This window comes from Rhinolophus sinicus, linkage group LG03, assembly GCF_036562045.2.
Source record: "Rhinolophus sinicus isolate RSC01 linkage group LG03, ASM3656204v1, whole genome shotgun sequence".
Classification (NCBI taxonomy): domain Eukaryota; kingdom Metazoa; phylum Chordata; class Mammalia; order Chiroptera; family Rhinolophidae; genus Rhinolophus; species Rhinolophus sinicus.
The window spans coordinates 69,519,965-69,533,358 of record NC_133753.1 but is presented as its reverse complement, the minus strand read 5'-3'; the positions used below and the strand labels follow the sequence as shown (position 1 = coordinate 69,533,358).

At 43.9% G+C, this 13,394-nt stretch overlaps 1 protein-coding gene across 2 annotated transcripts in view; it reads right to left on the bottom strand.

The window, feature by feature from the left end:
• SCG5 (secretogranin V) overlaps positions 1–13,394 on the bottom strand; it is a 48,825-nt gene extending 35,431 nt beyond the window's left edge. For both annotated transcript variants that reach the window (XM_019725553.2, XM_019725554.2), the window contains exons 1-2: positions 13,258–13,394; positions 11,585–11,817 (exon numbers count right to left, since the gene is read on the bottom strand). In XM_019725553.2, the coding sequence (XP_019581112.2) occupies positions 11,585–11,810 (226 nt within the window). In that variant the 5' untranslated portion in view covers positions 11,811–11,817; positions 13,258–13,394. The remainder of the gene's footprint in view (positions 1–11,584; positions 11,818–13,257) is intronic.

Genomic DNA, 13,394 nt, shown 5'->3' with positions numbered 1-13,394 from the left:
TTTTACTAAGATCCTATATAAATAAACTAGATGCGTGCTTACTGATTTTAAAATGCATCAAGGTCACAGTTCCTGGCGTATAGTAGACACTCAAAAACTGCAAGTGAGTAAATAAAAATGAAAGCGTGTAGACCGCATTTTGATAGGACGCCCAGTTCCAGGGAAGAATATCGGTCACGGCCCGCAGACAGGCCAGCCCGGGGACAGTCTGCCGTCAGGCCCCCGACAGCACGTCGCCGGGGCCTCCGCACACGTGTCTGACGCGGACATCGCTTGTGTGCACAGGCGCGTGCTTCCCTCGTGGCCTGGCAGTTCACCAACGAGTCTTCTTGACTTTAAAACGCCTCTATAACCGAGTTCACAGCAAAACACAACACGTACACAGACATAAGGACAAGATAGTAGAACAGAGCAAGGTTGAGGATGGAAAAGTTGCCATTTACGAGAATGTTCAGGAGGAAGCCGCGCTCACTACAGTCACATCTTCCTAACGCCTGACGTCAACACCGACAGGGAGCAGAGAGCGTCGTTTTAAGACCCAGGGGGGGAAACGGGTCCCTCTGAAGCTGAACACGCAACTCCTGAGGGCAGTTTTCCGAGGCCACGCCTAGAAGAACGCAGGGATGGGGAACACAGGACGTGGCCGTAGATACGACCATCTACCATCCCTGAAGTCATTTACACCTGGAAACACACCTGGTGGGATGGAAGGAGGAATGACCACAGAGGGATGCTTCTCTCGCGCGGGACATTTCAGATGGTCCCAAACGCTTTGGTACCAATGCTGGGGATGCACCAGACAACTTACCTCCATTTGCAGACTGGAAAAATACAATTCACAGAGTTTAAGGGACTTGCTCGTGCCACACGGCTGGTTGCCTGCCTCAGTGCTCTTCCTGCCGCCATACAGTGCCCACCCACCCCCACCTTCCATACCACATGCCCTGACCGCTACGCCAGTCACATAGCACCCCACGGTCAAAAGCGCACGCCTAGTTTTCATGGTGGTGCCGAGCAGTGGCCTGTGAAACCCTTCTGGTCTGCTTCAATAGCTTTCTTTACGAACTGTGGTGCCCCAGGTATTGCACCCATTTGTTCCGAGAGGGCAGTTTGTCAGCAAATTTGCTTCCTGAAGCTTCATGTCCCCAAAACACCATCTGGCCAAGTCCGCATGTGGTTTACCACGACTCCCAGCGTCGTATTAGGTTGGTGCAAGAGTAATTGTGGTTTTTGCAATTATTTTTAAACTGTTTAAACTGCAGTTACTTTTGCACCGACCTAATAGCTTCTCAGCTAATTGCACAGGATTAGACGGATCTACAAGGGGACAGGGACAGAAGCCAGCTGGTTGGAGAGATGCATTCAAACCTAACACAGCTGGCTTGCCAGCTAACTTGTGAAGCTCAAGCTGTGTCGTGGGGGCAACTTTCAACTTTCCCCCCCACTGTTATAAAGATTGTATCCAATCAGACAGAGTACAGGAAAGTATTTTTGCAAACCATAAAATATTATATAAAATGTAGTTACCACTATTCCATTTCCTACATGTGCATGATCCACTTTGTCGATTATCTGTGGAAGTGTTCACTGTGGGGCCCCTGGAAACTCAGCACGCTTCTTGTTGCCTCACCCTTTTCCCAGATGGCCTGTCTCAGGTAATGGGGACCGAGGCCCCAGCTTGAACCCACTCTGGGCTTCGGCTAGGATAGCATGTCCAGGAGGACCCCTGTCAGACACGTATTTGCAGGAGGAACTGAGATGCCTCCTTGGGAAAGACGCACACTAATGGAAAGAGGAGTCTGGCTCGCCGAGGCTGAGGCAGGGACAAATCACAGTCAATGAGGAGGGAGGGGTTTTAGCTCCTATGGTGCCCGATGCTTAGTTTGATTTGTCTCCCTGTCCAATCACTCACGTGAATCCTATGGAAACCACAGGGCAGGGGTATGGAGGGGTTGTTGGGAACATTGTGAAATAAAATGGCAAGTTTTGTTTCCCGAAAAGCTCTCCAGGATTTAGGGGCACACGGTATACTGAGGGATCTCCCTCTGCCCTCATCACCAACACCTTACAACAGAACTCCCTGCAGCTGCACCTGCTCAGTGGCTGGAGGACCAGGTGATACCCAGGTAAAAGGGACCAGGAGAAGAAAAAGGGGGGGATGGGGAACTGCCCCTTGATAGCGGACCGATTCATTATGTTCAGGATCATACATGGGGTATGTTCTGGGATCTCCAAGAATATTTAGGGCACTTTGCAGGGAGCTGAGGTCCTGAGTGGGTAGTTGTGAGAAGTCCCAGTGAATTTTGGATTATTAAAGTTAAAATGCTCCAGCAAAGTAGAACATAGGGAATATAGTCAATAATACTGTAACAACTATGTATGGTGTCAGGTGGGTCCTAGATTTATCGAGGTGATCGCTTTGTGAGGTATATAAATGTCTAATCAGTCTGTTGCACACCTGAAACTCACAGAATACTGCACATCAACTGTAATTGAAAAATAAAAAAGAATTTTAATTTTTAAAAATAAGCCTAAATAAATACATAACATGCTCCAGGTGTACTTATCGGTTGTATCACAGGCCTGATGATCTTGACTGAAATAACACCAGTCTCACTTGCTGGTGTCTCAGACATCGATGTTGTTTCAAAGAGGTTATTTTGACAAATATTTAGTAAGTGTCTATTACGTGCCCGGCCCTGTCTAGGTATGGCTGACAGAAAGCCAGGCAGACACCGTGTCCAGTGAGGGAGGCAAGCAGCGCCTCTGTAAGCAGCAGTTCAAAGAAGGATCCACAATGAGCCCAGGAGTAAGTACCATCCTTTAAACCTGCATCACAGTGTGGTCTCAGATCAAGCCTGTCCATCTATGTCTATACCTGTGATCAACTAGCTGTGTGGGACGTAACAGAAGAAATGACCAGGGCTCTGAGCCCATTCATAGCGACTAGCTGCACCCCAAGATAGGTCACTTCTCTGAGCTTCTCTTTCCACACCTGCAAAACGTGACAAGAAATGTCTGCCCTCCTTGCCAGTCTCAAGGAAGTGTTTGTGAGGGGGAAGCATGCGACTGGGCACAATGACCGCCTGAGATCCAGAACCGATAAGGAGGCATCCAAAAGCACTAGGCTAGTTTTATGTGAGTTAGAATCATTTTGCTTAGAAAAGTGTAGCTACGTGGCAACTGTGCTACTGTGTTAGTTAGTCATCCACTCCTGTGAGATGGTTAATTATTTGTCAGTTTGGCTAGGCTATGGTGCCCAGTTGCTTGGTCAAACCCCATTCAAGATGTTGCCGTGAAGATTTTCATTTTTTAATTTATTTTATTAAGCAGGGCACAGCTCACAGTGGCCCATGCAGGGATTGAACCGGCAACTTTGGTGTTATTAGCACCACGCTCTAACCAGCTGAGCTAACCGGCCAACCCCTGTGAAGATATTTTTTAGATGTGATTACCATTTAAACCAGTAGACTTTGAGTAAAGCAGATTATCTTCCAGAATGTGACTGAGCCTCATCCAATCAGTTGGAGGCCATTAGGTAAAAGACTGAGGTCCCTGAAGGAGGAAGGAATGCTGCCTCCAGACTCAAGATAACATCAACCCTTTCAAGGGTCTTGGCCAGCTAGTCAGCCCTGCAGATGGCAGATTTTCCAGCCCCCCCAAGTGCATGAGCCAGTTCCTTAAAATAACTCTGTCTGTCTGTCTCTCTTTTGTAAAACCTTAACCATACTTCATTTGACTGCATCTTATTTAGACAGCTTGCACATTTAAAATCCCATTAAATCTCTCTCTCCAAACAGGTATGGGACAATAGAAGAAAATATCACAGCAATAGCCAGTCCTCAAACAGCAGTCCAGTATTTTGAGGTATATGTGATATTTTCTAGATACTCAGCTCATATTGGACATCAGCATGATTTATGGTTGTTTTTACAAACCTGAAAGCCCTGTAACATTATCGCCTCATTTTAGCAATGTCACGATACACTGAAAAGTAACTCCAATGCACTACCAGTGTTTGTGTCTCTGCTCCTGCTAAGTGATGGACTTCATGATTTTTAGATACCATAATAAATATATAAATATATTCACATCCAGTCTTATACATGTCAGCCTATACATTGTATGTACACATACACACACACACACACACACACACACACACACACACACACTAGGTCTGATAATTAAGTTCGTGAACTTGTTGCAATGATGTTGCTAATCTTTTTTGATATCAGAGGCATTATTCATTATGAATTTGTACCAACTAGGCAAACAGTTAACCAAGTTCACTATTTGGAAGTGCTGAAAATGCTGCGTAAAAAAGTTAGACGAAAACGACCTGAACTTTTCACCAACAATTCATGGCTCTTGTATCATGACAATGCACCAGCTCACACAGCACTGTCTGTGAGGGAGTTTTTAGCCAGTAAACAAATAACTGTATTGAAACACCTGCCCTACTCACCTGATCTGGGCCCCCAGTGACTTCTTTCTTTACCCGATGATAAAGGAAATATTGAAACGAAGACATTTGGATGGCATTCAGGACATCAAGTGTAATATGACAATAGCTCTGATGGCCATTCCAGAAAAAGTTCCAAAATTTTTTTGAAGGGTGGGTTAGGCACTGGTGTCAGTGTGTAGCTTCCTAAGGGGAGCACTTCAGAGGTGACCGTAGTGATATTCAGCAATGAGGCATGTAGCACTTTTTCTAGAATGAGTTCTTGAACTTAATTGTCAGACATCATATACACACAAATTATATATAGATAGATAGATACATACATACATACATACATATAGATATATATAGATATATAGATGTATATATATATATATATATATATATATATATAGAGAGAGAGAGAGAGAGAGAGAGAGAGAGAGAGAGAGAGAGATTTATCTACAAATATAGATATATATAGTTTATTCTGTTTCTCTGAAGAACCCTGAGTTATACATTTGGGTTCTACTGACTCCCATGAAAATACACCAAGGCTCAGACTCACCTGCGCTCAAAACTTTATGGAAGTGAGCACTTCACAAGGATTGTCCTAGAGTCAGACACCTGGCACAATGATTGGCAGTTGTTATACAGTAAACTTAATTCCAGTAATTTTGCTGGTGTTCTAAGTACCTCTTTGATGGTCACATTTTATTTACAAGATGAACTGAAGATCTCACATGATTCAAAATTCACAGGATTTAAAATAATCCTAATCAAGGATGATGAGTATTTCTGCTTATCAGCTAAAAGCCAATAAGCATTGTTTACAATTACCAACTAAGCCTACTACTTTGAAATTGTGATTCTTGACAAATTGTTGTTTTTTGAAGATTCACATTACTTCATCTTTTGTGCATGCAGTGAAACTCACTTAAAATGTACACTAAGATTATGAAAATTATTTCCCATTTTTGTTCTGGGTTTATGCCTCATTAAAACATTTATTACTATTAAGTAAAAAAGAAAATGAAGACACTCTTTAGATCTTTTGATCTTGAATTACATTTTAGAAGCTATCTAGGAGTTTCATAATGCAAATATAAAATGTTTATAATATAATTAGTAAAAAACCATTAGATTATATATAAAAAGTTAAAACAAGTCTTGTCTGAAATTTTAAAATATTAGAAAACATGGATGTGAGGTATATGAGATGGACGAAAAGGAACAGATGTAGGAGGCTGATTGTTTTTCATTCTTATCTTAATTCTGAGCAGGTGGCTCAAAAGAGTAGAGTGTCTGCCAACACTAAGGTCAAAACCTCTGAACTTGACTGCATCCTGATGTATTTTCCCTTGTTCCCATCGGAGGGAAGACCCAGGCCTCCACCTGTGCTGCAGTTCTCATCCCCTCCCCCCGCCTCAGGAACTTTTACCACTCAGTCACCTGCTCTGCATCCCACATCTTCAACTCTCCCTCTCCACTGGCTCTTGCCAATTAGCACTTAAACAACTTTAAATCTTTAAAACAACAACCTAAACAAAAACCTTCTTTGCCTCCATATCACCCTCCCTCCAAATCCTTCCACAAGCATTACCCAGTCTTTTCCCCCTTACCTGGAAAACTCAGGTTAACAGATTTTTACACTGTCTTCTCTTTCCTGCAGTGTGGTTTCTGCCCCCACTACTCCACTGGGCTTTGGGATCCATCCAAAACCCCCAATAACTTTGGTGTTTCTACAGCCAGTGAACGCTTTCCACGCCATGGTCCTTATTTCACGTGAGCTCTCTGCCAGTTTGACAGTGGTGACCACTGCTCCTTCCTGAAACACTCTTTCCTTGTTTTCTTTGCATTTCACATGTCTGGTTTCCCTTTATGCCCGGTCTTTCTCGGTTTCCTTTGCAGATTCTCCGTCTGCTACCTGGCCTATGGACCGAGTCTGCCCAGCCTTTTCATCAGGTGCTCTGCTCCTCTTCTTTGATTCTCACCCAGGGTGATCTCATCCCTTCCCACAGCATCAGCCACCACTACCACGGGGCTGACTCCCAAATAGCTTCCTTCACCCAGACACCTCTCCTGTGTTATGTACACCTACGTGCTTCCTGGACACCTGCACCTGGATTCCCCAGGGCACCTTCAACACAACATAAAAATAAGTCATCATTTTCGTCTCCCTATTCTGCCCTCCCCCTCAAAAAAACCACCAAAAACCTCCCTGTATTCCTTTTGAATTTCTCATCACTACCCACGCAATTTCCCAAGAAAGAAAACTGGAAATCATCCAGGGACTTTTGTAAGGATTTGAGTTCAGGGTGGGCTCGATGGACCCCAAAAGGACACGCGCACCACTGGAGGCCCCGGCCCACTCAAAGACATCCCTTAAACCCACAGCTCTCGTTGGTTCCCCAGGATGGGGATAACCTAGAAACAGATTTGAGTCAGGATAGCTGGATGGAGAGCCAGCCCCACTTCTTCCTCCAACTGCAGAGGGTGGCTAGCCAGAAACAAGAGAGGCCCTGTCCTGTTCTGCAATGAAGTCTAACTTCCCTCCAACCTTAAAATAGGCAATTGTTGCCACCTGGTGGCAAAGCAGAGGCACAGCAGCCCCCTTACCGAGGCCAAAGGTTGGTTAAGGAGAGACTTCTTAGGATCTGCCCCTTCAAATAGGCTTTCTCTTACAAAGGACTCTTTTTCTGCTTGATATTTATTAAGAAAATAATCTTGGTTCTCTTTGTTTTGACATGAGATCACTGAAGCCCCAAAGTCAGTCTTATAAGAAAGAATTTTGATATATTTTTAAATTAGTTTCAGTTGTATAAAAGAATGTAATAGACATGTACATGCCTCACAAAGTGATAAGCAATATAGTAGTCCCTGGGTATCTGTGGGGGATTGGTTCCAGGACCCCCACGGATACCAAAAATCTGCGGATGCTCAAGTCCCTTAAGTAAAAACAGTGTAGCATTTGCATATAACCTGTGCACATCGTCCTGTATGTTTTAAATCATCTCTAGTTTACTTATAACACCTAATACAATGCAAATGCTATATAAATAGTTGTTATGCTGTATTGCTTAGTGACAAACGACAAGAAAAAAGGTCTGTACCTATTCAGTAGAAACGCAACCATCATAGGCCTAATTACATAGTATATGTGAGCAACAACATAACACTTATTTTGCCCTGATATTATGTAGTTACCTACTATTGTCTCCTCCATCCCCCTCCTCTGCTTTGTATTTTTATAGCACTTATAACCATTTGACTTATTATATATTTTACTTATTTGTTTATGTAAAGACTATATGTCCCCTGCCCTGCCAATCTTTGCAGTTCATGCTTATTTCCTCGGTACCTAAAACCATGCCTGGCATTCGAGAAATATCTGTTGACTTGACAAAGGCGTGGTGGGAACACCGGACTGCAATGAACTAGGAAAGAAGGGGAAGTGAGGAAGTACAATCAGTATGTGTCAAAAGGTTGCTGTGACGGGGAGCAGAAAAATGTTACAATAACTAGAAGGGGTATGGGATGAAATGAGGAAATTATTGTTTTTAAGGGAGTATATAACCTCAGTGACCTAATGGCAACCTATGCTCACACTATCCTATACTAAAAGGTTAGCTTATAATACTATGTTTGAGAGCTAATATGCATCTTCAGTAATGAGATTAATCTAAGGATCATACAATTTAATCAGAGTAGTCAAAACGAGAAAATTGTCTTCCATGTGCCATGGATTAGACAATGAACGACCCTGCGGCAAGACACTCAGAATCCAGTAATTGTCATCTGAAGTGATGACGATGATTCATTTAGAAGTGATTTCACAGTAGGGCAGTCATGGATGCTAAGACTTTACTTTTGCTTATCTGATCTGGAATACTACCTTGCAGATGAGTACATTTAAGTCCTACCCCCAAGCTAAACGGAAGCTTAGAGAAGTTAAATAATTTGCTCAAGGTCACATCACTAATAAATAATGGAGCTGGTGTTTAAATCCAAGTATCTTTGGGAATGTTAAAAAATCACACCGGAATACATGTATTATGTGTATTCTTTCTATAAAAATTAGGGGAAAACACTTTTCTAACTTGGTCCTTCATAATAAAATCATAAAATAAATGTTGGAAGGGATATGGAAGATACTCCATACATCGTCAGAAGCCTGGGAATTAGCATGAGAAGAAGTAGAGTTTCTTTGTCTGAGTAGAGACAAAGCAAATAAATGCATGAGTTGCAACAATGTTACACTCACTTGAATAAGTATTAGACTACCTCACGAATTAGCGCCAAGGTTCAAGACTGGGAAACATCCAGGCTTCTTATTTTATTTCCTTTTTCCCCTTAAAGTTTTTGGTCTATTTCCTCTTTGTTAAGCTATTACCCAAGCTGTAATAGGCGAATATTAAAATGACCCCCAAGATCCCCCACGGCTGTACATGTCCTGCATAATCCTCTACCTTTGATTATGGGTGGGACCTGTAAACAAAATGGGATATCACTTTCTTGTTAAATGGCAGAGTCTAGTCACTCCCATAATTCTATTATATTATAATTAGCAGACTAAAGGGATGGACAGTCTCCCTCTGGCTTTGAGGAAGCAAGCTGCCATGTTGTGCAAGGGCTGCCACATGACTTACAACCTGAAGGTGGCCCCTAAGAGCTGAGGGACTCCAGCCAACAGTAAGAAAAAGGGGACCTAGGTCCCACAACAGCACGACACTGAATTCTGCTGACAATCTTATTGAGCTTGGAAGAGGACCCTGAGCTCCAGCTGAGGTGGCATCATTGGCCAACACCTTGATTTCAGCCTGGCCCAGCAAACCCAGCCCTTCTCCTGACGAATGGAAACCGAGATAATAAATGGCTATCGTGTGAAGCTGCAAAATCTGTGGCAATTTGTTGCACAGTAACAGAAAACTAAAAACAAACAAATATTCATCGTTTGTACAGACACTGTTAGAGGACACCTAATATGGTCATGACCTCACATTACAAGGGTAATAATAATGGGAAGAGGATTTTTAATTCTGAATTGTCCCAGTCCAGGCTCTTTCAAACCTCCATGCCTTTTCCCTTGAATTCCTAGTTCAATTTCAAAACCCGTAATTGCACACTTGACACCTGTGTAATTCTACTAACCATTGTCACCCCAATAAATTTTAATTTAAAAAATATATATATATTGCTTCTTCCAAGAAGTGTTTCCTTACAGCCAATCCCATCCACTCTCAAGCAGAATAAGTACTCCGATTCTCTGCTTCCATGGCAGCAGCTTGTCTGTACATCTGTGATCCCCTGTCCCCCTCCCACCCCCAGACAGTAAGTCTTTAGGGCAGAGCTGCCAGCCTCCTGCACGGTGCCTGGCACATACTGGATGCTAAATAGTGGGCTATCCAGTAAAGAAAATGAGGCTCGGGATAAACACAGGCTTCTGAGGCCAGGGAGCTATTGCTTTTCCACATAGATGATCAAGGTATTAACAGAAACTCAAAAGGCTTTCTCCATGACAACAGCTGGGTGACTCACCAAGCACTTCCTGCATTAAAAGGGCAGATATTTACTGTCTCCAAAGAGCTGGTTTGAAATGGACAGGTGTGCTGGAAGCAACAGGTGGCAGGGAATGGGAAGGATTTAGATTCTCCCCAAAAGGGGTGGCGTGAAGCCCCGTGATTTGTTCTGACTCAAGCCCTATGGGAGGTCGGCAGGCTTGCTGATTCAAGTCATCCATGTGCATCCGTTTAGGCTGAAATCAAATGTCAGCCTAAATAGACAATAATCCCACAGGGTTAGTTCTACTCAATGGCTTCAAACTGTGGGTAGCAAGTCAGATACGAGAATCACGTATCAACAATATCCAGTCACAAGACTCCTAGGTAGAAAGTGTTTTTAGAAAATTTAAAACTCAGAAACATTATGCGTCATCAGTCCACAGGGAGGAGAATTTGCTGGGTGTGTGTTCTGACAAAACTCAGACAAAGAATTCACCTTTTTCCGTAAGACCCACTCCTGTGGGCAAATACTTGAAATGCTCCCTGCAGTTAACCTACTTTAACCATGCTACTGCTTTAGGGCTGCGCCTCAGTGGAAAAACAGATCATTCTGAATCAGAGAGGATACAAAGCAAGGCATGGAAATAAGGCACTTGTTCATAGAGCTGTTGTTCACCAGCCCACAAGAGCTAGCTTCAGATTCTCTCTATAAATAAATCATTAAACAACAAACTGCTGCTTTTTAATAAAAGTATTACAACCACATTGCCAGAAGTCAGAAAAATTCTGTGGGGAAATGGTCTTGCCACACTAAAACAATTTAATTTATTTTTTTTAAGTTTCTGACAAATTCTTTTTCTTAGAATCTTTTTTTAAAAATTACAGTTGACATTCAATATTATTTTACATTAATTTCAGTTGTACAGCATAGTGGTTAGACATTTATATAACTTACGAAGTGATACGCTGATTAGTCTACTACCTCCTGATACTATACACAGTTATTACCACATTATTGACTATATTCCCTAAGCTTTACTTTACATCTCCATGACTACTTTGTAACTACCAATTTGTATAACACTTCTCAATCCCTTCACCTTTTCCACCGGCCCCACTATCCTTTTCCCATCTGGCAACCATCAGTTTGTTCTCTGTATCTGTGAGTCTGATAAACTCTTAATGTTAGCTCCTCTTTTGCCTCCTTTTGGGTTTATATGATGTCATCCCTAAGAATTAAATTAGATCCTATAGGTCCTACATTTTGAAGATCTTTTACAAACAGTGTCTCACAGAGGCAGCCAGCTAGGGGGTGGGGGGTGGGACACAATTTCCCAAAGATCAGTATTGGGAGAAGACATGGGAGCTGGGTTCTAATCTTTCTTTAGTGATAACACTAGATCTTCCTTCATTCATTCAATAAATATGAATGGACCAGACTTTGTGCTGGGTGCTAGGGCTACAGGTGTGAATTAGATAGATAAGGACCCTGCTCTCATGGGACGTATATTCTCCTCTGGATCGTATGTACTGCGTAGGGTAAGAAGAAAGGGAAAACAGAGAGAGGGAGTTTCTTCAATATGCATTAATTATGTTAAATGCTAATGGAAACTTCAAAGTGGCAGAACACAGTACATACCTTCGATGTTCTGTGGCCCCACAAGATTCATGGCCTGGTGAGCTGGATACTCGACTCGTGGTCTGGCAATGCCCAATTGCTCCATCACGCCATGGAGCAGCCTCTGGATGTCTGCTTCTGAGACCCGGTCAGGGGTCCTCGGGCTATAAGCGGATGTGGGAGTCCATCCAAACGTCAACCAAAACACTAGGCCAGATAGTATGGTGGTGACCATCCTGGAGACCATTTTTAACCTGCAGAAATAAGACCAATTACAGCGAATGGCCACAACTGGCAATTGTGGTGATATAATCACTCAAGGGACTATTTCAAGGACCACCCAGAAAGGGACTGCAATGAAAATCCTAGGGGTTTGCTTTTGCCTTAAGTGTCCACTCTAGCCAGGACATCGGCTGTGAAGAGGTGTTAAAGAAACAAAACAGTTTGAGATAGCCAATTCGCTTTGTACTTGAATTCTTGGGAAGACTAGACTGGAACGGCAGTTCTCAGTCATTTTTTAACCTTACAGCTCCCTGGAAGTTCTGTATTACCCCTAACCCACCATTCTCGTCCTCTCTTATTAAAACAAACAAAAATTCTTGCTTCAATTTTGAGAAAAGGGGAGGGAAAGCAACATCTTGAGTTTTCCCAGTCTTGGGGGAGAAAAGGCTCACAGGAAGGAGTGAGGAAGACACAAGTGGTAAAGAACCAAAAACGTGAGGAGTGGTGGAAGGAACACTGCAGCTTAGCGGACATCTAATACATCTGAGTTCCTGAGGGGGATGAAAGTACACACAGCTCAGGCCTGCCCTGCAATCTGAAGGGGAGGTGGGTCCGCGCGCTCACTCACATACCAGCTGGGTGATTTTGGGCAAATGCCTCAGCTTCTTCTTCTGCAAAAAAGGTGGATGAGCAAAGCATTTGTCTTACAGGGTTGTTGCGAAGTGTGGGAAAACACGTAAGCAAGATTAGAACCCTGCTAAGCACAGGGCCCCTTACGTTGCTATTATTATGTTGGCAATATTGCCTTAGGGTTCTGGGGGTTACACTTTGGGGAAGCAGAGTGATAAGAGGGAAGACAGACCGGTGAAGGAGAAATCTAGTCTGGGGAGTCACCGTCCTAAACGCCAGCTTCTGTAGAATCAGAAGCCCGCAGAACAAGGGGACAAACATCCATGCAGCTTCCCTCTGCAGCTGCAGACCCACACTTCTGGCAGTGGCAGCACAACCCCTTTCTTTCGACCATTTTTCTACGCATTTTCTTCCCTGAAACCGAAATATTCATAACCTCCCTTTTTTTCCTGCATAGAAAAGGCTTTTTCTAGTCACCCGTGGATGTAAGACCTTGCTCTCCAAAGAGCAAAGCCTGCAATTCTGACGGGAAAGGCCGGAGGAGCCACCAGCCTCCCCAGACATCTCCATCTTCCCCTTAGTCCGCTCTCGATGCAGGATGCCTTCTGTTTCATTTATACCCTGGGCAACACCGTTGTCATTTGATGAGCTACGAAACCTCCCTCCGTACCCCTTCCCTCGTGCTTATAGCTGCACCTCCTAACCCCACACACATCCTTTGTCTGCCCCCAGCCTCCCAACTCAAGGATTTCAGGAGGTCGCCCGCCCCGACTCCCGATCCCCAAGAACCCGCAGGTCGGCTGGACATGAGGAGGCCAAGCCGGCATCAGCGCAGGACTCACCCGGGGCCGGAGGAGCCTGCTGCGCGCTGGGCCTTGCTGGGGGTCGGGCGGGAGCGGCGCAGTCTGTCTGGGTCGCTGGTGCGTCACCTCCCTCTGCATCTTAGCTCCGCCCCGGCTCCTCCTCCAGCAGGTGGAGG